General features: G+C 40.2%; 1 protein-coding gene and 1 long non-coding RNA gene across 2 annotated transcripts; one reads left to right on the top strand and one right to left on the bottom strand.

The window, feature by feature from the left end:
• The first annotated feature begins 5,452 nt into the window (after window positions 1-5,452).
• On the top strand, window positions 5,453-8,717 carry LOC115727181 (cyclic dof factor 2). The gene is given in 3 exon segments (XM_030657348.2): window positions 5,453-5,791; window positions 5,793-5,823; window positions 6,985-8,717. Coding segments are annotated over 3 exon segments (1,542 nt in total). The 5' UTR covers window positions 5,453-5,594; the 3' UTR covers window positions 8,299-8,717.
• A 3,295-nt stretch (window positions 8,718-12,012) lies between these two features.
• Window positions 12,013-25,133, bottom strand: LOC125312831. Its single transcript, XR_007196890.1, has 3 exons — window positions 25,090-25,133; window positions 16,102-16,124; window positions 12,013-12,084 (listed from the first exon to the last, which is right to left on the bottom strand). It is a non-coding gene; the product is annotated as an uncharacterized LOC125312831 (long non-coding RNA).
• Between the last annotated feature and the right edge of the window lie 14 nt (window positions 25,134-25,147).

Here is a 25,147-nt window from a genome sequence, read left to right as displayed (position 1 = left end):
GCTAGCACTAACGTAAACATCTTTTTAATGATATTTTCATTATTTTGAAAATTCTTAATTTTTAATTTTTAATTTCTTTTTCCTTTCTTTTTGTTTCTGCCTTTTTTTTTATAATTTTTTTATCCTCTTTCTGCCGGCCTCTTCGCCACAAGCGACAGTCGACTTTGCTTGGGCGAGGGTCGCCCTCGCCGTAGCGAGGCCAGCCCTAGCCGCCTATGGCCGTCCCGATCACCAGGAAAGAGGAAAAAAAAGATAGAAACAAAAAGAAAGGAAAAAAAAAAATAAAAATACAAAATTATTTAAAATGTTTATTTAAAAATGTCCATGTCAATGTTAGTCGTGCTACGTAAACAACCGGCATCCACGTTAGCAATATCTTGCCAAAATTAGTCCCAAGGACCGGATTGACTTAAGGTCAAAAGGTTAATGACTAAATCGGCACAATTAAAAAGTTTAAGACTTAATTGGCACAAATGCAATAGTTTAGGATTTTTTCGACACTTTTCCCACAAAAAAATCAATACCGTAGTTTAGAATATATTGGGAACCTTGAAAATCGTCAAGATGTTTATGATTGAATTAGTCAAATCGATAAGTTTATGACCGAATTGGCCGCCGCACAATAAATTTATGACTTTTTTTTTGTTATAATTTTACCTCAACTACTACAAATTTTTCCTTCTATCGATGATCTAATTTCAACGGAGCCGACACTTGTTCACGGAACCCTTTATTAAGAGGGCTTTGAACTTTCTCCATTTGAAAAAAAAAAAAAAAAAAAAAAAAAACAAACTTTCTCCAATTGGAACCAGTTCATGGATCATGCGTGAGGATACCTTTCTAAGTCGTACCCACAAATTCTTATTTAGGTATTGGGCTGTAGGGAGCTTTTCATGGATTCCGCATGCAGTCTTATTGTGGCCCCAGATGAGTTTTAGACCGTGAAACCATGACCTGCGCAAATCACGAAAATTATCGAAACCCTACCTAATTATATGAATTAGCAATATTCGACCAAAAAAATAAAATAAAATGAATTAGCAATATGCAAGAAAATTTCCCAACCACGTGTGGAAATAACCTTAGCTTTCTCGGCAAGAACGAGTTAGAAGAAGGGTGCGTCTTTGCAGGTCGGCCACGTCACTTGATTGCGCGGATTGCTCTTGAGAATTTTTGGTCAAACGAGGTGAACCCCGGAAGGAAGTTTCGGTGTCATGATTAACCCCACGAAAAATCCAAATCCATCGAAAGCGACATTGAACGGACGCCGTTTTGGGCAACCACGCAGACCAAAAGGGAGGCTGCTCAAAGAGTTTAACGCCACGGCGGCGGCGGCGGCCGCCTTGGGAAGATGACCCACATCTCTAAAGTTTGAAAGCCAACAAGATCTAAATTTATTTGCACCGTGACATGAGACCGAGCTTTCCCAGCAACACGTTACAGTGATCGGAGCGGCATGGATCTTCCCCGTCTTGACGGTCCATACTATCATACGCGATGTCCTTAAAAAAATCTGGGTTTACGGGGACCGAATTCGAATTGCAATGAAAGTTCGTATAGGCAATTGTGCTCTCGTATGCTGCATGGTGCAGAATTTCGTGCTGCCACGGCCGGCCGATTTGAACGTCGTTAAAAGGGGTGCCGCGATAGGCTTATTTAGTTTCTTGGAGTCGCCATCCTATGTGAACCGAAGATGCTTTAGAAGATAGAAGAAACTTTGACATTTTTGGCAAAATTTTATCTTTGTCGATTCACAAAGGTGTACTTCCTTTCTTCTCCCTTCTTTTCGCATATTAAATAAATCTCGACACGGCATGACACAAATTAGAGAAAAAAACATTTTTCTACCGTCCCATTCCTAGTAAATTTGGATTTTGCTTAGTCCTATCATCATCGAAAGTAGACATTGCTATGCATTTGAGCTCTCAAGTTCGACACGCGAGTGCCTCGAAAGAATATCCTCTTCCGAATCTGCTTGCTTGGTCCAACTCCGTCGAAAAGTAGACAATGTTGTGCATTTGAGCTTACAAGTTCGAAGCGCGGGCATCTCGAAGAATATCTCTTCCGGATTTGCTCTCTCGCTCCGACTTTGGTGCTTGCTCTATATAGTCGAGCGTTTTACAAGTCTACGACGCTCTTTAGCGTTCGGCTCATTTGAAAGTGACTTTGTAATCATTTGGTATCTGTTTGCAAGTCTTCTCTCTCGATATTGAGTTAGATATTGATTTGGGTGCTCTTCTATTTCCCTCTCGAAATAAATCTGTGATTTACAAGACGTTTTCTGTATCCATTTTACCTATTGATGTTGCCGTTATCTTTACATGGTGATGTTGCTAGGGATGCCGAACTTAGGCGCGCATCGCCTATTGGAAAAATCGTAGCTATTAGAGAGAGAAATCTAGACGTGTGCTTATCACGGATGTTGATGCAATATTCGGCGATTGGCCGCCAATTATGCTTTGATGCTATGACATGCTCTTTTTTGTGGAATGGGTAAGTCTTTGCAACTGTACCAAACTAGTTTATCTTTGAGATTTACTTGTTTTGTGAGATTTGTATTTTATCTTGAATTTAGGTATCTATCTTTTTATGTAAAATGGATAATTTTTTTTTTTGGCAAAAAACAATAGGCTGGCAAAAAGAAGAAGAGGGAGCAGTAGGCTTCAATAAATTCCGATAAAAAGGTGGAATTTTATATAAAAAGACAATATTAGGTTCCCTATTCTTAAGAGTACCGCGTCACACCTACACCCAATCAATTACAATCCCAATGAGAATAATGTTTTTTTTTTTATTTTTCGGGCACTCTATGGATGGTCAAGGGAAAAAAATGCCGAAAACGTAGTAAAACTATTGTAATTGTGTCAATTTATATATAAGCTTTCAATTATACCAACCGAGTCTCAACTTTTTGACGAATTATCATTTTAGTCTTTCCGGCGAATTTTGACAGGAGATTACGGTTAAGGACGTCAATCGTCTTATATGGTATATAACTTGACAATAACGTAGGCAATTTAATAATCGTTTCAAGAAAATGATTATTAAAATGTTTTAATGTTCTTTGTTTTCCTTCTCCCTCCACGGGTCGCCGGGCCTCGGCGAAGGCCGACGACTATTCACAAGCGAAGGCCGACCTGGCTAGGATCTACAATTTATGTTAATTTCGTGGATGTTAAGATCATGTGAGTGTGCTCGATACGATTTAGAAAATATCATGCAAAATACCATTCATCGCACTCAATAAATAATGTTTTTGTTATCGAGAAAAAAATTATATCTTAATAACTTTATGAACGATGAAAATTTTATTTCGTGTTATTCATTATAAGTGATTTAAGCGATTTTTTTAAAAATAATTCGTTTCTCGAAAAAAAAAAAACGCTCGTGGAATCTTTACGAGATTCGTGATCTAAGCACCTTCGATTCTTCCAAGTCATCCACTGAAGATAGATTGTCGATATGATTCCATCCGCGGGTTGCTCAAGTACGCGATAGCACGTGTCACCCCTCCACCCCCACATTTTAATGCAAGTCATAAACCATTTTTACTAAGAATATAAGATTCTCTTCACGAAAAGAGTTTCCGAGCAAAAGAACGTATTTAATAACTATATAAAATTTTAATACTAAAATGAAAAAAATAATAGAAATGTCAATGGAGGCAGTGATGACCGACTATTGGTGAAAGTAGTGGTGGAATCATGATTATAAAAACGAGTTACATTGAGTTTGTTTTTTTAAAAGGACATTATTTCTCTTTTTTCTTGATAACAAAAAGATATTTTTTTTACTTCTCATTTCTATTCCCGAGAGCATAAATTTGTTCCCGAAAACAAAAAAAAAAATCAATTCACATTTCCAAACGAGATTTTTGCTCTTTTCTTTTGTCTCGAGAAACAAAAGAATAAAAAAAGAAAAGAGAATCATAAACATTACCAAACGCGTCCCCTTAAGATGGTGCAAGATGACCGTGCGCTTTTTGTTAGGCTCAATTTGTTTCGGGAAAAATAAACAAATTAAAAATATTTTTTAAAAAAAATGATGATTGATATTATTTACCAACAAATAAACGAAAAATATTTTCATCGTTTAAATAAATATTTAGACACAATTTACACCGATGATTTTTCGAAAAACATTTTTCCCGACTTATGTTATAAACAAATTTTTTTTTTTTGGGGAGGGGGAAGGAGAAAAACAGAGGTCCGCGATGACAGGGAGGTTATTAGAAAATGATACGGTCCATCTCTCTGAAAAAAGTAAAAGAGGACTCGTTTTGGTCACGTTTTGTAGGCACTTTATGACATAATCTATATTATCTGAGTTTTGCTCCCCATTCGTAGGGTCCACCTTGTTTTGCGCGCAACGAACACGTGTCGGCTTCTCGGCAGATTGTGCGCCTCGCACAAGGGAAAATCCTCAGCCACTAGTAGCAGATTCTTTTGTGCTTTTTCTCCCTTCTTTTTTTTTTTTTAGGCGCACGATGCCCTTACACGTGCGATCAACGATAAGCGTGTGAGGTCATGGTGATGATAAGGGTTGGTGGTGGGGTGTCTCACTTTACTTCTTTTCCCGGGGTGCGGGGCCCACCTATGGAGAATACGGATCCGACGTGGCAGGTGGTGGAGTCCCAGCCCCCACGAGGTTACGTGGCCCTCGATGTTGACGTGGACTCGATGCGATGGGCTTTTCTGCCTTTCTACTAAAAGATTTGCAGATTTCTCTGCCCAAAGTACTCGTGAAGATTCCACAAAGAGCATGTAAATTTTTTTTTTTTTAATAGGAATACACAAGTGAAAAGGGCAATTACCCATTTGTTGTCCCCGAGTTTTTAGGATTGTTGCAACTGCCCCTCCACGTTTCAAATTTTTGCAAAGTGCCCCCTCAATTTTTTGAAATAGGTTCGTTGACTCTTATCGAATTTTGCTTGAAGCCACAATCTCACAACGACATGTGACGGAATAATTGATGGAAGATTTATTGTACACATCTGGTCTAGAAATTTCGTTGAGAATTTGATTGGAACCGATGTTAAAAGAAAAATCGGCATATAATTTTAAGAAATATTTTTTATCGGTATTTTTGTTTTTTGGTGACCAATTTGGCTTTCAAGACAAATCGCGTGTAGTCACGCGATCAAATATGTCATGAGATTTAATTAATTAATTTTTTTTTGGGGCTAAAGTCGACGGTTAGGGCAACATGGCCACCAATTTTCAAAAAGGTTAGGAGGCAAATTACGACAAATAGGATGGAGGGCAAAATATAAATTTTCCCGGAAAATGGACGGGGAAAGTGCTGAGTAGGATTGAAAGAGAGAATCATCAAAAAAGGAAAAGCGGGGAGGGGAAAGAGATCCTTGAAGGCCACAAAGAACTTGTGGCTGAGAATTCTCCCCAGTCGATGACGTGGCACCCCGACCTCATTAAACGGATCAAAACGCCCACAATCAATCCCCGAGTCCACTCAACTCTCCCCCCTCCTCCTCTTCCTCTCTCTGTCTGTCTGTGTGTCTGAAAAGTTGCCATTTTTTCTTGTTGGGTCTTTTCCTTTTTATTTTGGGAGGGGAAAAAGACAAAGCGCGAGCAGAAATGTCGGGGGAAGCAAAAGACCCGGCGATCAAGCTCTTCGGGAAGACGATCTCCTTGCCTGATATCCCTCCTGGGGATGTGGTGGGCGCCATCGACACTGGTCAGATTCCAAGCACAGATCCTCCTTCGCTTGACGAGAATATAGGCAGGGACGACAAAGAAGAAGGAGGAGAAGGAGAAGGAGGAGAAGAGAGGAGGAGGAGAAGAGGAAGAAGACCGTGATAATAAGGTACGGGTTGGTCTGTGATTTTTCCCCTGAATGCTCAGCCTTTGAGAACTTGAATTGGGTCAGCCTTCGTTCTTCTTGTTGACTTGGGTTGACATGCTTTTGCATTGATGCTGGATTTTTTGGCGGAAATGAATCTTGAAATTTTGGGGGTGGGGGTGGGGGGGGGGGTGGGGTGTTCCTTGATTCTGAATGAACTGAGATTTGTCTATTCGAATAAGGAGTTGAAACTGAGTTATTCATTATGGAGGAAGTTCGAGGATGTTCATGTCGGGAGGGGTTCTGGTTGGTGGATCTTTTCTTGTATTGATGGTTGGAGACCAAGTAGAAGATTAGGTTAATTTGCTGGCGCTTGGGGCTTTTGCTTTTGTGCGAGTAAGGATCAGCTGCTAAATAGTTGCATGCTCCTTGCAAGTTCATGTTTGTGAGCTGGCTCTGATCTCTGTGTTTCACAATTCCAATCATCTCTTTCTAGGCCAATTTAATTCCCAGACAAATGATTGAGCTCTGAAGTTGATATGGTTTAGCTCTGATTGTTTCCTCCTTTCTTTATTCCTTGACAAGACGAATCACAGCCTGTTCTTCTGTTAAAACATCCAGAAGGGTCTCTGGTGATTGTTCTTAATAACCTGGGTAGTGGGTGCTGGATGCTGCTACCTGTTGGATCAAGGCCCTCTCTTTTTCTTGATCTTTTCCTAAAAGTTGCTTGTCGTGGCTCTTTGAAGCCAGGCGAAGACCTCGAATCCAGTCATCAATTTATTCCCCACGACAACCCATCAACTTCAATCTTTCAAAGAAATCCGCCATTTACCTGTTGCATATTCAACTTCTAAAACAATTGCAGAAAAATAGGGACATTTATATATCTGAAAACCATCTGTCTGGATTTCGTTATTCGCACTATTGAGATTGCTCAGAATATCCAATTCACTAGTTTTTGCTTAATTTAGCAATTGCCAATCTTACATACAGTTTGGTCCTTTGCTGATTTAAGTTTAGTGCTTGTATGGCTGTGCCTTGAGTTGGCTTCCTTTTGGAATTAGTTTTGTCCATAAATGCTATCATACCATTCTTGGTCTGTTCCCCTGTTGCAGTGGAGTTGTTTGGTTTGAACATTAAATATTTGGTTAGGTTGTGTAAACAGATGTTTTCCTCTCTATATAGGAAACACAGGATGAAAAATCAGCTATAGCCAAGCTGGAAAATGGAGCTCAGTTTGTGAATCTCGAGGAGGGCACAAACCAGGACGCAATATCGGTGACAAATGAGAACCCTAGGACACCGTCAGTCGACAAGGAGAGCACCATTCCAAAGGCATCCAAATCAGAAGAGGAGCAGAGCGACACGAGCAATTCGCAAGATAAGGTGCTCAAGAAGCCTGACAAGATACTTCCTTGCCCTCGATGTAATAGCATGGACACCAAATTCTGTTACTACAACAATTACAACGTGAACCAGCCCCGACACTTCTGTAAGAACTGCCAGAGATACTGGACAGCCGGTGGGACCATGAGGAACGTTCCCGTGGGTGCGGGCCGCCGCAAGAACAAGAACTCCGCTTCTCATTACCGTCATCTAGCCGTTTCCGAAGCCCTGCAAAGTGTACGGACGGATTTCCCTAACGGGGTCCATCACCCACCATTGAAACCTAATGGCACTGTCCTCACCTTCGGGTCAGATACACCTCTATGTGAATCCATGGCTTCGGTTTTGCATTTGGCTGATAAGGCAATGCATAACTGCAGGAAAAATGGATTCCATAAACCTGAAGGAGTGATAATTCCAAGCACTTGTGGAAGTGCGAGAAGCGGGGTTGACAATGTGAATGGATCTTCAGCCACCTCAGTGAATTCCAACCATGCGGAGAGTAAAAATGGAACCAAAGAAATTGTGATGCCGAATTGTCAGGGTTTTCCTCCTCAGCTACCATGCTTTCCGGGGGCTCCTTGGCCTTATGCATGGAATTCTGCTCCATGGAGCCCACAAATATCCCCTGGCCCGCAGACTTTCTGTCCACCTGGTTTTGCCGTGCCGTTCTACCCTGGGCCAGCTTATTGGAGTTGCGGTGTGCCAGGGGCTTGGAACATTCCTTGGGTTGCCCAGCCAACTTCTCCGAACCACAGTGCCACGTGCTCTGGACCTAATTCTCCGACCTTGGGGAAACACTCCAGGGATGAGAAAATCGTGAAACCAAACTACTCCACTGAAGAGGAGCCACAAAAGGAAGCCAATCCTGAGAGATCCTTGTGGATTCCAAAGACATTAAGGATTGATGATCCTGGAGAAGCTGCAAAGAGCTCGATATGGGCGACTCTCGGGATAAAAAACGAGGCTTCTGATTCGGCTGGCAGGGGAGTACTCTTTAAGGCCTTCCAGTCTAAGAGAGACGAAAAGAACCACGCGGTCGAAGCTTCTTCTGTGTTACAAGCAAATCCAGCTGCGCTGTCTCGATCGCTCAACTTCCAAGAGAGCTCATAATCGGTAATTCGGAGGCTTGGTCATCAACTGGCATTGTGAAAATCTGTTGTGCTCGACTGGTGAATCGAAAAATCAGCTGTGCGACCCGCAAGATCTTATCGATTCACCGTCCTCATTTCTGAGGATCTATCCTGAAGCCGTTCTGAGAAAGGAAAAGGAAGGCGATTCTTTCCCATGTCGATTGAAAGAGACTTCTTAGCATAAGTTCCAAAATGATGATCCTCCCCCTTCTTTTGTTTAGTCGATAGTAAAAGCGGGCCGCCTCTTTTTTCTATGTCAGCATAGTGATTTGGTGAGTTCAAGTACGTACTAGATGTGAAATAAAGAGAGCTATAAAAAAATAATGTTAGAATTGTATTGTACTCAAGTTTTACCGTGATGTACATCAAAGTTGTAGTCTAAAGATGCTGTCTTTTACAGGCTCTATCTCTCTCTACTGTTCTTTCAACTGCTTTTGTTTGGAATCTGAGGGAAGCGTATATTACAATCTGCAGATACATAACTCGCTTCTGCATTTCATAGATTGAAAGAACACAACATACTCAACACGAGCGGCGTGTCGTCTGAATCAAAGCGGGACTTCATGTCATTTATGCTTTGACTTCATGTCTTTTATTCGATCAACGTGCAGGATTCGATCAATCAAGATCAAGAAAACAGATGGGTTTCATCGTGACAGAAGTAAGTTCAGATGTTTTTGGTCGCTTAAGGACGAGGGGAAACTCGCATCCCACCAGTTTGTATCGACATGCAACCAGCAAACCATGAGCTGTTCATGGGCCACCAAATCACGTGATGCCCTCCAAACTTACTTCTTGGCTTTTCCGCCTATCGCTCTTCCTTCCTTTTCTTTCTGCGAAATCTCAAAGTCCGATAAAATTCTCGAGAATGCACATGAGCTCGCCTGTTAGTACGTATCGAGTAAGGCTCTACCCTCGCAGATGCCATCATCTGGACCGAACGGTTCACCACTCGACCAAATCTTTCGAGGGTTGCACAGTGTGATGATCTGTCCTTGTTTCTGAACCCACTTTTCACCTATCGAGAAACCCTTTTGAACCATCATCTCGTACTTCCATTAGCTGTCGAGATAAGTTCAGTCCAAAGTAGTTACCGAAGAATTTCAGCCGCTCAAATTAGATGGGGGCCCTTCCCTCGGTTTTCTTCAGTGACTGAGACACTCATGATGTGAACTTGTTACCTTTATTACAATATCTTATGCGCGAGACTCCTGAGAAGTTTCAAAATCCTAAAAGGAGGTGAAGCTCTCTTGTGGCTCTCCTTCGCCAAGGCAATGGGACCCTTTTCCACGGTGCATGTTGGCCAATAGCGACAGCACCTTTTCTTGCCAGGCAAATCCTCTTGCTGTTCTGCTCAGCACAATCCGCCTTTGTAAGGCTTTTGATTAAACCCCATATTTTCATTAAAAGATATTTAGGTCGAAAAAGTAATGGTAAGATCAATTAAGCAAGTGACTTTATAAAGTCAAGTGAAGCAATAGACTCTATTCGGTGTCAAATAGAGCCACTCATTTAACTATTTCATTGACGGTTTGACATGTCATCTTGTCAGTTAAATACCCGTACTTGATTATAGAATACAACCGTTACGTGATTCTAGATAAGACTTATGTCTGCCGCATGTTTGCTCTACTTAACAAAACCAAATAATACTCATATGGAACACATGAAGTATCGTGCTCACGTAAAAGTACTTCAATTCTATACTTAATTTACGTCTTTTATTTAATCAATCAACAACTTATGAACAAAATATGATTATTTGGTTTCGTACCAATGGAAAAAAAAAATAACATTGTTGTGATTTTTCATTAGATAACATAAATTAGTGAAAATCCATTTATCGGATACAATATTTCTACAAAATCTCGTCCTATTGGAGAACATAAGCAATTATTGTCTATAATACAATTAACGTAATATTACAGTAACATCGTTCTACGCTTTTATTATAACAACACTGAACTTTTTTTTTTATAAATAATTTTAAGGAAAATGACTATATATATCTGTCCTATCTCGAACCATATAGTCCCAATTTATCAACAAAGCATATCAATCGTAAAACTCAAATTTCATGAGTTGTCTTGACATTACCCAACACTAATGTCTGCAGACATTATTTCTTTTTCAAATCCATCCGATCATGAGCAGTGTCGATCTTCGACCTCGGTCTCATGATAGTTCATGGGCCTCGCAGGCCATCCCGGGCCGAAATGTCTATGTCGGACTCGAGTCGGCCTACCATCGGCCCATCTAATCCCAGATTGCGTTTTAGTTGGTTCATGACTAACAAAGTTGAGCTAGGCCCGACCCACTAAGATTGATTAATGCTCTGTATATCCTTAAGAAAAGGAGCCTAATTAACACAACAATGTCCGGAAATTCTTGCTAAAGATGACATGTTTTGTTTTTTTTTTTTGCAGACAATCTTGAAGATACTACCACATGAATCACCGTTATATAAGCCTTAACAGATGTCTCCTTTCCTTGTACGTGTCAAAAAAATGCACAAAAAAAAAAAAAAGAGAGCTTGGCAGAAATGGACATCCCCCATAACCTAAGAAGCCTGTCGTGCGTCACATTCTTGGTCCACGAAAACACACATCATCAGCCTGAAAACAAACCCTAACAATGGATTCGAAGACAATGGCTTGGTCTCCATCTCGTTCCCCCTCGGTTCTTCTTGTTCTGACGCTCCTCCCTCTCTCCCTCTCTCTCTCTCTGCATCTCCCTCGGTAATGCGCTCGAACTCGTAGTATGAAAGAACCCTAGCAACATTTTTTTATTCGTGTGTGGCATATGATGTTGCTTGGAGGTCGTGGTTTTGAACTCACGCACTCATTTCCGATTCGCAAGGACGCGCGGCGAATCGTGGAGGAGGTCCCGACAATGCTGCTGCTCAACTGAAGACTAGTGCGAGAGAATCAGCGGATCCAGATATGGAAGTGATGGGTTACGAAGATCCAATAGCGAATGTTAATCCGAGATCTCCTGCGTATCTATTGCCTCCCTCCACCTCCAGGAGTCTGAAATTCAAAACGTGACTCGAATGAATTGTACGTTGGAAAGGTGAATGAAAACGCATCGGAGATGGATGACCTTCTCATCTGTTCATTTTAATTCCATTGTACATCTTTGATCTGTCCAAATCAACCGGCACTGGCCTGACATGCCTCTAGGAAGTTGCTTCTTCATTCAACCCCTTTGACATTGGCATTCCAGTTAAAATTTAGGGCTTAGGAATATTTCATTAGGGCCATCTGACTCTTGGGATAAGTTTGCAACTTACTTTTATTTTTAGCCGATCTTGACTTGCAAAAGAGGAGGGATTCTATCAAAAACATCCGCCGACAACGGAACTCACCTAATAACAGCGTACTAGGCTGCGAAGTAAAATAACGAGAAAACTGGACATTTTTGTGAAATCAAAAGAAGGGAAGCATCAAATTGGTAGGTTGTGCCGCACAACTTGTGCGTCTCTCAATCGGGTTTCACTTGTAATCAATTGAGTCATGTCTTCGACGATGTAGGTTTTCGCTTTCAGAGCATTCATTTTCGAAGTTTGAGAGTGCACCTCGCTCAACTCCCTATAAATGGTGCTGGCCATGCATGGGGTTTCCATCTTCCATCGTCTATTATCAACAAGCCGAGATTATATTCCTGCCTAACGAAACCATGATGGTTTTTAACTCATTTAGCTGGACATTTTGGATTACAGAAGCAGCCTACACTCAGCAAGCCGAAAAAAGCACTTGACTAGGACCTTCCCGTACATGTATATTGACCCTCACAATGATTCGATCAGGAAGGGCACCGAGGCCAGAACAACCTTAGAGACTTGTCGAATTCCTGCTCGATTCGAAACAGTTTGCAATGGGCCACAGGAAAAGGGGAAAAGAACATAGAAGCTTAAGTCGGATTTTCGCTCTTAAAACCTAGTGCATGACTTGTGCTAGTTAAAAGTTGTGCATGCGGCTTCGATGATTAGTATCGGAATTGGCCTCCGGTGTTAGCGTGGCTAAAGGAGCAACTAGCAGATGATTAAAAAACAAGTGAATACATTGTCTTGAAAAGAATATGCAAGTCAACCAAAAATATAGCCCCATAACGGTTAAGAATGAACAAGTAATAGAACTGCAATCGACAATTATCCAAAGATCCCCACAACAGTTAGTAGGAGATTTAATGCTTGATACATGCTGTATAGAACAAAGAATACCTGAAGCTAAAATTTGCAAAGGTTCTCCACATTACGTCGCATAGGTGAGATCGACCAGATGGTAGATTATTGGCATCCGACCAAGCCTGCATTAAGGCAAAATACCATGAACCCACAATCATAAAGATCAAACTTCAACAATTTGGAATGTTTAATTACTTTTACTGCTCTGATTTCATATATCTATCTCTTGAAAAGACCATTCAAAGATGCGAATTAGAAGCTGGTGCGAGAACGCAAAAATAATTGAAAAGCAGAGAATTTTCAAAAGTAAAACGCGCGGGAACCCCACCAGCTTTGCTAGGGAAGAGTTGCCGAGCTAGGGACCATTTATTTCTTGGCATCTCTACAAGCGAAGTGGAGAGAGAGAAGGGGCGCTGATCACTGGGCGGACTTGGGCCGCCCAGACAAGGCCCGCCCATTGGACAGCCAGCAAGGCCCGGTGGTTTTCGGGGGCAAAAGGTATGGAACTTCAGGTTATCGCAATGTTGGGCTGTGATTGGTTTTTTACAAGAAACATATTTAAAACGAACTTCAGGTTCTTATAACTGTATCCGTCAGGAAATTACAGATTTCCGTTTAAAAAAAAAAAAAAAAAAGTTACTAACGATCTCCCTCCTCCTCCATCTCCCTCCTCCGAGCTCTCAACCGGTACGCACTATTTTCCTCTCTTCTCTCTTCCTGCGCGCACATTCTCTTCCTCCCTCTCTTCTCTCTTCGTGCACACATTCTCTTGCTCTCTCTCTTGTAGGCTTGCACTTTGTCTCTCTATGCACACTCTTCTTCCTCTCTGTCTCTGTGTGTCATGCACTAACCTTTCTTTTTCTTTGTTTCTTGCTTTAGCTTGCTCGGTGAAGGACAATGGTGACCGTCACTGAAGTTGTTGGATTCGTCGGTAAGTGTTTCGCATTCTTGATTCCTCATCCTCTCTCTTGATTTCTCGCCCTTGCTAACTCTGTTTCTCTCCTTCAACAGGTTGCATGTTGGCCTTTGGTTTCTTCGTCGCTCCTTGTAAGTCTATCTTGACATCTTCCTGTGCTTTTTCTGTTCTCATGTCTGACTTGACTTGATGATTAGAGGGAAAGACTTAGATAATAGCAAATATCAAGAGATGACATAGGAACCCTGAGCAGACAGCCCAATGGTTACAAAGGGGCAGGGGGTGGGATGAAGTTTGATTTTCAAACCCAGACCCATGTACGTTACGACCACACAGAGAGAGAGCAACTAAACAAAAAGAAGGAACAATCTGAATAGCAGTTTAAAAGGTAAAGGCTAACATTACAGTTATTTCTATGCAGTCCAACCTTTGGACGAATACTGAATAATCAATCAGTGGAGCAAATCGGGGTAGATCAGTATCTTGTCAACTCTGCGTTCTTCATCATGTGCGGCTATGTAAATCTGGACACGCATTTCGTGACCTTGAACATTGTGGGCATCTCATCGGAGATGTCGTATGCGATCATCTATTTTTACTACGCCCATCCAAATATAAAGGCAATTCATTTCTTTGACTGTAGCTTTACCACTAACTTCGGGGTACCTTTCACCTCTAAAATTACTAATGGCCATCTTCTCCTTTCGCAGGAGAAGGTGGGCTCTTGTTTCTTCGCGGGACTCGCCTCCTTTGGGATGTACTCTTCCATATTCCTGCTAGTGGTATACCACCACGCCACAATCGCTTTCGGAACCGCATGTGCTGTTCTGAAAACGAATGGTAACCCGAGATCTCTTGCGTAACTCTTGGCCCCTCCTCTAGAAATCTGAAACTCATATTGTCTATGTTGAAAGGTGAATAAAATAGCATGAATTGGGATGGATTACCCTGCTCATCTTGTTCATTTAGTACTGTCTCCCCAAAACATCATGGGCCTCTTAATGGAGATTGCATATGTAGCCATTTACCTTTATTATATTGACAACAATACAAAGATATGATTCCTTCCTTCATTTCTTTGACATGTACGTCCTTTCGCAGAAGAAGTTGGCCTATTGGCTTTCAAAATTCTTGATTACAAAGGTATGACATTTACTTTCAAAATTCTTGGTTATAATACAATTGAAGTAGTCATGCGCGCAGACTTTTGAGGGAGCGCAAAAATGTCTTTAGAGAGAGAAGCTCTGGGAGAGAATGTTTATATTTCTTCAAATGATGAATCCATACAAATGAGGGGAAAGGACAGCTTTATCTATACTAAAGGGCCTCTCATTACGACCGTTGATCCTCTCTTGATCTAAAGGCTAACAATACATCTCCCAATCTAACCAAATACCGACATTAAATAAGAGAGTTCTAGAATACGGAGCAATTACCATATCAACTGCCCTTAAGAATACTCTAGAACATTATGGTAACATCATTCTACGATTTTATTATAACAATGTCGAAGCTTTTTCTAACATACTTTTAAGGAAAGTGACAATATGTACCCCTCCGTGTCTCGAACCGTCCAGTCCCAATTTATCAACAATATATGCCATTTGTAAAACCAAATTTCATGAAATGTCTTGACATTACCCAATACTAATGTCTACAAACATTATTGGTTTTTCAAACCCATCCGATCACGAGTATTGTCTATCTTTTGACCTTGGTCCCATGACAGTTCATGGGCCTCGCAGTCTGCCCGCGTCCAAATGTTTATGCCCGGTTCGAGTTGGCCCAACTAAGCCCGGATCCCGTTTAATTTAGTTTGAGCAAAAAACAGTTAATTTATGAGTGAGAAAGGAGCCTAATTAGCATCACCCGACAATGTCCGGCAAATCTTGCTAAAAAGATGAAAATGTTGTGTTTTTCTACAGTTGATCTTGAAGAGGTGCAAACTACCATATGAATCACCATTTTAAGCCTTAACAGATGCCACAGATGCCCCCTTGCCTTGTACGTGTCAAAAATGCCAAAACAACAAATTGCAGAAATGGACATCCCCGAAAACCTAAAAGCCTGTCGTGCTGTTACATTGTTGGTCCACAAAAATATTCACCATCAGTCTGAAAAAAAACCCTAGCGGTGTCTTCGAAGACGATGGCTCGGTCTCCATCTCGTTGGCCCGCGGTTCTCCTTGTTCTGACGTTTCCCGTTCTCTGCATCTCTCCTGGTAATGCGCTTGAACTCGTAGGGTGAACCCTAGCAAGTTTTTCGTTCGTGTGGGATGATGCTGCTCCTCAAATGAAGGCTACCGTGAGAGAATCAGCGGATCCGGATACGGAAGTGATGGATTACAAAGATCCGAAAGCGAATGTAAACCCGAGATCTTCCTGGTATCTCTTGGCCCCTCCTTCAGGAGCCTGAAACTGGAACCAACCCGACTCGAATGAATTGTATGTGGAAAGGTGAATCAAAACGAATCCGTATGGACGACCTTCTCATCTGTTCATCTTAATTCAATTGTACGTCTTTGATCCGTCCAAATCAACTCGCACCGGCCTGACATGCCACTAGGAAGTTGCTCCTCCATTGCACCCCTTTGACATTGACATTCAGGCGAAAACTTTCGGCTTAGGAATATTTACCTTGGAGGCCATTTGACTCTTTGTAAGTTGCAACCTGACCAGGACTTTCCCTCACATGTATACTGACCCTTACAATGATTCAATCATGTAGAGCACCAAGGCCAGAACAACCTTATAGACTTGTCGAATTCCTGCTCGGTTCGAAACAATCTGTAATAGGCCACAGGAAAAGAAAAAAGAACATAGAAGCTTAATTTGGATTTTCGCTCTTAAAACCTAGTGCACAACTTGTGCTAGTTAACAGTTGTGCGAAGTTGTGCGCGCAGCTTCAATAAGTAGTGTTGGAATTGGCCTCCGGAATAAGTCTGGCCGAAGTGAGCAACCAGTAGGGGTGATGTTGCAGGACAAGATGCTCCGGACGTCTTTGGTGGTGACTAGGAAAGAGAGGCTTTGTCCGTTGAGGTAAGAATTGCTCTGCTATTTCAGCCCCCAGTTGCTCGACATGAGGTGCCACCGCCTCCTCAATCCTTTGATGGACACGGAGTGAACATCCCCGGCTCTGCCACCGTCGGTTATGAGCACGAGGTTGAAGTAGAAGTGGCCGTTGACAGCGAAGCGGATCCCTCCGCTTCTCCTGCACCTCACTCTGCGAAGACTAGTACGAACTTATAAACGCACGCGTCGTTTAATTGCCATCCTGTGATGAAACATACTCGCGATCAGGACAGAATGTGGATATTCACTAGTTCTTAAGATCATCTGCACTACACCAGATTTACTATAAACTGGCCTCTCGGTGAAGCTTATTAGTGTGCAGTCTCAATCGACGCACACGAAGCCAATCGACTCAGCCACGTTAGACCCACGGAATTCGACGTTAGATACATTATAAGCTTCTATGCATCAAGACCATGCGAGCATTGCCAAATTGCTCTCCCCTCTCTTGATTTTTTCTTTTGCACTGGTCAAAATTGAGATCCTTGATGGAATCTCCTTCAAGAACGAGCAATGAAGCACGGAGAGCCCCAGATTCACCAGAATCCAAATTTTATATAAGCGAACGGATTTGGCCATGTATGTGGTAAAACTCATGGATAACCATTTGATTTTTGAATTTACATATATATAATTAAAATGCATTTGTCTCCCCAAAAATGAATTATTTGAAAAATATTTTTCCAAAAATAATCTCTTGTATCGCTTGAAAAAATAAATGAACAATTTTTTATCATCCATAAAAATATTTAAACATAATTGTTCTTGATAGTAAATTATGTTTCATCGACTATTTATTTTAAGCAAAGCAAGCAATTTTTTTTAGGAAAATATTTTCTAGATCATTCATTTGTCAAACAAATGAAGCCTTGATTCTTCCTAATATTTTCTTTGAATGAAGGCGATTGTCGATACTTTGGTAAATGAAGAAAGACGACAAACCAAATAAACCTTGTGTTGTTTTTTTCCTGTCGTACCTCTAATTTCGGAAGCAAAATGACGATATTTGATTATTCGAATAAGTCTCGAAGTTAAAAAAAGTACTATAATTAACGGAAAAGAGTATTAGTTCTGACACTCAAACCTTGAATCTAAAAACATTTGTTTTAGAGATTTATTGTCGACTTTAATTTCTACACATAATTCTAGACTGCTTTGGAATTGGTTCAATGAGCCACTTACGGATAAAACATTAATAAATGCCAAACGAATTAGTAATTATTTTACAGATATTTCGTCGCAAGTTTATTGATCCCTTTCATGATTCCCATTAATTGCTGCAAAATGTTACGTGAAAATGGATTTGAACCAATGACTCTCCCCGTACGAAAGCGATACTCTAACCGCTGAGTCAAGTAAGTCAAGTTGAGTCAAGTCAGAGAAAATAGGCCCCTATATTATGTTGTGCGAATTTCAATTCTATCCTAAATTTTCTAATTTTTCCAATTGGGTTTTTTGTGCGAAATTTTAATGTAATCCTTTTGACTAATTTCATCGAAAATTGCTGATGTGGCTATTCGGTTATCGGTGGTTGTTCTACAAGACACATGCCACGTCATCGATTACCAATGAAAATTGGTTGAAATGATTATAGTAGAATTTCACACAAATGTTTTGGACTTAATTGGCAAAACTGAAAAGTTTATGATTGTTGACATCCGCATAACAAGTTTACGACTGATTGGATAAATTTTCCATATGTTACACAAGGCAAGTTTTTTGTCTATAATTTTTGTATACAAATTACCATTCGTGCTTGCAAAAATGGTAAGAAAAAGTCCCAAAAAAAAAAGGGAAGAAAAAATTTAATTTCCTTTTCTGCAAAAGGGATATAATCCAATGTAGGATGAATGGTTTATCTATAATTTATCTGTTTTAGTGATTTTTTTTTCTCTTTTGTCATTCAATATTTACGGATGATCAATTGTTTGTACATCAAATTTGTTTCTCATTAACAGGTCAATAGAGCAAAGTATCAATTTCGCTTCTAAGAAAAATTGTAGTGCATTTTATTTCACATACTTATGAAAGATAGGAAACTAAAGAATAAATCCAATTATTTCCGAACGGTATATATAGCTGAAATTTCATTAGCTCGAAGGAAGTTTGTCTATAAATATCCATCGGGAAAATTACCCAAAAAGTCATAAACCTATTACACTTGTGCCAATTTAATCTAAATCTTTCAATTATGCCAATTCAGTCCCAAAATTTTCGACAATTTGCAATTCAATCCTAAACTTTTCAATTACGCCAATTTAGTCCTAAATCTTTTGAAATTTCGCCAATTTAGTCCTAAATCTATTATTTGAGTAATTTGTTGAAAGAACTAAATTGATAATTCATGAAAATGTTTAGGACTAGTCTGGCAAATAATTAAAAAGTTTAGGATCAAATTGGCACAATTGAAAATTTTAGGACTAAATTGGCATAAGTGCAATAGATTGAAGACTTTTTTAGTAATTTTCCCTATATCCATCATAGAATTTTGGGGATAAAACAGCCAATTTGGAGGAAGTTCTTTTTGCCGCTTTGCCTTGCCTCTCTCGGGCAACGTGTCAGGCTCACTCACATAATCAAGTTGGGCCAGCTTTGCTTTGCGGTCATCCATCCAAGCCCGGACGTCCCATGGGCTTCGCTTCCCCAAAAAGGATACACTTCAGTAGCAAAGTTACAATCAGTTTGTACTTCCACGTTTCTCACACGAAGCACATCTCGATCAAGCTCTTCCTCCAAGAACTGCAGGCAGCAAAGGAGGGCTAGGGTTTCGGCTGCCGCGGCTGATCCGGCTTAAACCGAGCATGCAAAGCCATTAGTGAAGGTTCCTTTGTGATGGCGCACCACCCCCACCGCGACTGAGTCCGGCGAGCTCTCCGATTTGGAACAATCTAGGCTGATCTTCGGTGTATATCAACACTACTATCTCCACACCAGAGGTTGGTGGGAAAAAACCACAAGCCCGAAAGCCCGGTCCAGCCCGTATTGATTCCCTCGGTCCAGATCGGGTTTCCAGGCATGTCTTTTGCTTCTTCATATGTGACCGATCTGGGCCTTCAGACCTTAAAATTCTAATAAAGACCAATGGTCGATCATTTTTTATTTTTTTTCGGTCGAAAGTAAATAAAACACATAATTAAGTTAGAACCAGATGATTCAGCAACCACAATGTATTAGAACAATACGGTGGCGAGGGTTGATTTCTGAATAGGTGGTCGAATTTTTTTTTGGTCGCAAGCAAGAAAAATGTGTGTGTGTGTATATATATGCATATATTAAGAAAATAGTTTATTTAGGTAAGAAAGAACTCGAGTGCCTTAGCATTTAGCTCTACGAAGCTGGACTCTGAACAAACTTTACAGATTAAAGCTTCTCTCTAAAGACTTCCCCTTTCTACGATCCGGGTGATTCAAACAAGTGATCCCTAGAAAAGGCTTAGTTTAAGTGCTCCAACGATCCAATGAAGCCTACAGTGCCTATGTAGGCCACCTTTTTGGCCAAAAAAAAAAAAAAGGATGGCATTAGTTATTTTGAAAGTAAATGTCAAAGAAATGAAGCCTAGAGCGATCCGAGGAAGCCTAAGTAGGCTACCTTCTTCTGTGAAAGGAAAAAGATTCGGGCATTAGTAATTTTGACAGTAAACATCAAAGAAATGAAGGAAGGAATCATACCTTTGTATTGTTGTCAACATAACAAAGGTAAATGGCTACGCATGCAATCTCCATTAAGAGGCCCATGATGTTGACGAACATGATGAGCCAAGCCGTAAATGGTGAAGAATCCGCAATTCAGCAGAGCTGCGAGGTGCAGATCCACTCTAAATTGCTCTATTGATGATGGCACAAACAATAATATCGGCCTTTATGTTTTCTTTCCAAACTTCTCATAAATAAACAATTTTATCAGTTCTTTATAAAAGAAGCTTGCGAGGATAAGATGAGTTTGAGCAACATAGAAGATAAGCAAAACATAACTAGAATACGTCACGAATTTAAAAGTGATAATTTCTGGAAATTTCAATCTTAGGGGTTACTTATTTACCAGTTGAATACGAAGAAAATCACTTCATTGTAAAAGATGATATAGCCCCTAAGAAATCAACTCCCACGTCGCCCATGGCTGGCGTGGCCGGGATAAGCAAAATAGAACCAGAATACGTCATGAATTTAGAAGTGATACTTTTTGGGAATTTCAATCTCAGGAATTACTTTTCAACCAAAAAAAAAAAAAAAACTTAGGAATTACCTATTTACTAGTTGAATAGGACGAAAATCACCCATTTTCCTTTTCTATGCTTAAAGCAATGTGAGGTTATGTTTCATTCTTTATTTATCCTTTTATCTAGGTTCTTTGAGATTTACCTTCAAAATTGAAGCTTAAGCATCCTTACATATACTAATGCCCGCATCCTTTACATTTTACATAAGAAGGTAGGCAAGTGGCTTTGCGCGGAAGTCGCCTTGATCGCCGTTTTTTCATTGGTCTTCCGTGCAACATTCTGAAATTTTTGTATTCGGTAATGGTATTTAGAATATAAAGCTAAATATCATTTAGCTTATAATTCAGATGAGTCGTAGTAGGGTGGTAAATTTTGTGAATGATTTTCCTTATTAGTAATTGTCTTAGACTCGATTAAATTAATGGTTGTCAATTTATTTGTTCACGGCAAATTTTGGATTGTCGTTGAGAAAGAACATTTTCTCGAAGGTTACATTTAGTGATTTTTGTATTTCAAATTTATTAAATCAATATTTTCGTAACATCCGATATCATTTACCCATCATTTTAGTATATTTAAGGAGACATGGATTTATCATCTATTTTTTTAACCAATGCTACTAGTGTTTAGTTGCTCTAACTGGAAGCCACTCACCTACGCAGGAAGCTCCACTTTTTCACCGTTTCATCTTCATATTTTCACCTCATTAAGACACCTAGTGGACTACTTGCCACTTGAGAGAGGACACTTGTATTAAGTGGGGTCAAGACATTTAGGTGTCTAATGGCATGCAAGAGCAATTGTTCTATGGAGACAAAGGCACTACTCCTCTTCATATGAGTCACCAACACTTCTTACACTTGGCCAAACACTAAAGAAATTTATGGCACTTGTAATTTTACCTCGAGAACAATCTCACCCTCACTATTTTTACTTTGGTAATATCGGAGGACCATTTGCACTTTGGCCGTAACTCTCACAAACTTAACACTCTTGAAGAAGTTTTCCTCCAAAGACTTCATCCTTTAATAATCTTCAAGGTGGTAAAAGCCTTTTTCAAGTTCCCTTCGAGGTAAGTGAAAACTTTAAGCACTAAGTTAGAATGATATACTTAGTGCTCTTGGATTGGTTGTTCGATGGTCGTTGATTTTTGTGTGAATTTTGATGAAAAGTACGAGAAGGTCACAGTGATTGGGTGGTGGAAAGTTATGTTCGTTTTACTTGAATTGGTGATTTTTGTATGCAGCGGAGGTGTATCAGTGCATTCCACAAGAATCAGCAGTATATTTGATGGAGAAAGCCCGAAAATAACTGCGTTGTCAATTTCTTAGTGTTGAAAACAAGTTAAGGAGCTTTCTATATTTTCGGGCTGTAAATTTTTTTGTTTTTGGGTTATAATTGACGAGTTACTGTTTTTACAAAAACAAAATAATAACAATATGGCATAATGGTGGCTGTAAACCATCGATTAAGAAAGAGAAAAGGAAAATAAAAATGTCATCGATGAAAGCCAACTTCCATAAATGAAAGGAGGAGACCATCGAGGGAAAATCATGCCATAGATGGTCGAAGTCATAGTCAAATAAAAAGAAAAACAAGAAAGAAAGAGAATGGGGCTTTTAATGTAGCAGGAAGTCATCGATGGAAGAGGAAGCTCGTCGAATGGCCATATACGAGAGAGAGAAAGCATGATAAAGGTATTAATTGGTTTCGAGGAAAAGTGTTTATTATTTTTATTCTGAATATGTTGATTTTAAAGTATTCCTTGGTGACATGAGAACAAGAAGACGTGGTAATTACTGTGATGCATGAAAAGTCACCGTGTTTGTATTTCATAAGCACCATTTTGCATGATGAATATGTATAACATAATTAAAGTATTCCGTTGACCACATAATGGTAACGATGCCTCGAAAGTTTCAGGATGCCTCTAGAGTTTTGAGACATCCATGAGTTGGGAATGCCCTGCTGTGTGATCGGGATACTTCGGAGTTGAGATGCCCATATTGTGCAATCTTGGATGCCCTGGAAGAGTTCGGAAGGGAAAGTAAAAATGATAGTGCATGTTCATGTGTATGCATATATTCACATTGATAGAACACTTGATGATATTGGCGTATCATGATATAATATGTCATTCGTTTGTATCTAATGAAATTCATCACACAACAGAGTGTGTCATAAAAGATGTATGCCCATGCATTTATGTATTGCATGAATTCCTTGTTATTCAGGTGGAGTGGTTAGTGAACTCCTACATTAGATTTAGAGATTTTATTTATTGAGCCTCGATACATCTCTTTATTATTATTATTTTTTTGGGATAGACAAGATGGATGTCCTACCAGTATCGCGCTATGGAGCTCCTATATATTTTGAGGGTACTCTTGAAGATGCACCCATACTCAAATCAACGTTAATGCTTACTAAATATAGTTCCACAATGTGGGTTGACATGGGTCTCCTAAAATGCATTCCCTATTGACATGTCGCTTAGTAACTTAACATCGGCGGCGAGATGATTGGTCCGTTTAGGGGATTCGACAGGGACGATGACATCGATGAGTAGGTGTGCGCGATGGCCGACTGTAGAGTATGGCTCGACTTTTGTAGATGCAGGCTTTTGGGTATAGGAGCGATGTGGAGATAGGCGAACCTTGAGTGTATAAGGGGGAATCGTGGCACTAAAGGTATGTATGGTAATGTTTCTGTTCCTCAAAACATATTTGGAACAGAAACATTTTTTTGTGTTTCTGTTCTTGGTTACGATTTTTGGGGACAGAAACGCGTTTGACAAGTATAAAAAAAAACATTTTTTCACCAAAAGGAAGGATCTACAACCGGCGGCGGCGGCGGCCTCGGCCGCGATGAATAGCGACCAATGGCGACCGGCGGCGGCCAACGACCGACGACGGGTAGCCGTGGCTTGCACAAGCTCGCCGTCGAGTTGTTTCTAAAAAGTGTTCCAAAATCCAGAAACAAGTTTTTTTTGTTTCTTTTTTTTGGCTTCAAAAGTGTTCCCGGAACACTTTTGGAGTATTTTTCAACCATACGCGTTTACGTTCCAAAAGTGTTTCGGGAACACTTTTGGGATAGAAACACTTTTCGAGGGGTGTTACCATACCGACTCTAAGTATGTATAAACGGTGCTTAATATAAATAATGATGTATACGTCTTTTAATACATGAGGAGCCTATTTTGATAAGTGAAAAGGGTGGGGAGTAGAGCAACTAGTTCAACTATCCCTCTATACGTTACAAGGCTCCAACACTCACAACGAGATGTTCGGTTTGGACCACGACTACTCCATCTATTCACACGGCATGTCAAAAGTCAACAAGTTTCTTCACACCAAATAGAAAATACCCCAAGGCACAAACCGGTAAGAAGTTTGCTCGCGATATAGCTCAAACCAGTAACTTCATAAAAGACGATGATAAGAATAAAACGGATAATAAAATTGTGGAATTTCTGCATTTTATTAATGAGTTATGAAAGAACTTATCTACAGGCTTTAATCGTATAGTAACATAATATTAGAACGGAAATTACAATCGATCAAGATAACTAGATTAATCCACAGAATTATGTAATATATTTCTATCGACGTGACCCTTTTATCAGGGGATTACCCCTTGATATTTGGACTACCCCGCTTGCGTTGTGTGATATATTTGAGGCCGAGGGCCTTGGGTTCACGGGCAACAGTACAACAACAAGCTCGTTGGTACGGCATCACAACGCAAGAATCATTGGGTCTTGGATGCCAAATTTTGTGATTCTAAGGTAAAATATCTGCCGACAACTGAACTTACCTAAGAGTGTATTCGGCCGTGAGGTGAAACAAAGAAGAACCGGACATTCTTGTACGAGCAAGAGTGGACAAGGTGAAATGGAAGTAACTGTTTCCCTACGCATTTTAGTTCGCTAACTTATCAAATTAGACGGGGACATTTCCTATTTCAATAAAGCGAAAAAAAAAAAAAAAAAACAACCTCATTCTCTGGAAACGACACTGATGATCAATCCCTCTAGATCTGTACATCTTTGTTTCAGATGAACCAAAAACGAAGTCGGTCTCGGTGTGTACTATACTGCAAATGGAAGTGTACAAGCAGTACTTCACGATTCAAGTACATTAAGATTGGGCCGGGTGTGCGTCACTCAGTCCCACTTGTGTTAATTGAACCATGTCTTGGTCGATGATAGATTTTCTGCTATGTCCAACTTAGTAAAGACATGGCACGTTGGTTTCTCTTTCAGTGGGAGAGTGGATTGCATCACTTCTCGATCGTTCATTTTCAAAGTTTGAGGGTTTGCTTTGCACTCGGCTCAACTCGCTATCGATCTTGCCAAAGACGTGACTTTCCCTCACATGTACACTAACCCTACAATGATTCAATCACCAATTCCTTAGAGAATTCATTGAGTCTTTCAAC

The sequence above is a fragment of the Rhodamnia argentea genome, chromosome 11, assembly GCF_020921035.1.
Source record: "Rhodamnia argentea isolate NSW1041297 chromosome 11, ASM2092103v1, whole genome shotgun sequence".
Taxonomy (NCBI): domain Eukaryota; kingdom Viridiplantae; phylum Streptophyta; class Magnoliopsida; order Myrtales; family Myrtaceae; genus Rhodamnia; species Rhodamnia argentea.
The sequence above is the reverse complement of the archived record's forward strand: the minus strand, read 5'-3'. Positions and strand labels throughout refer to the sequence as shown.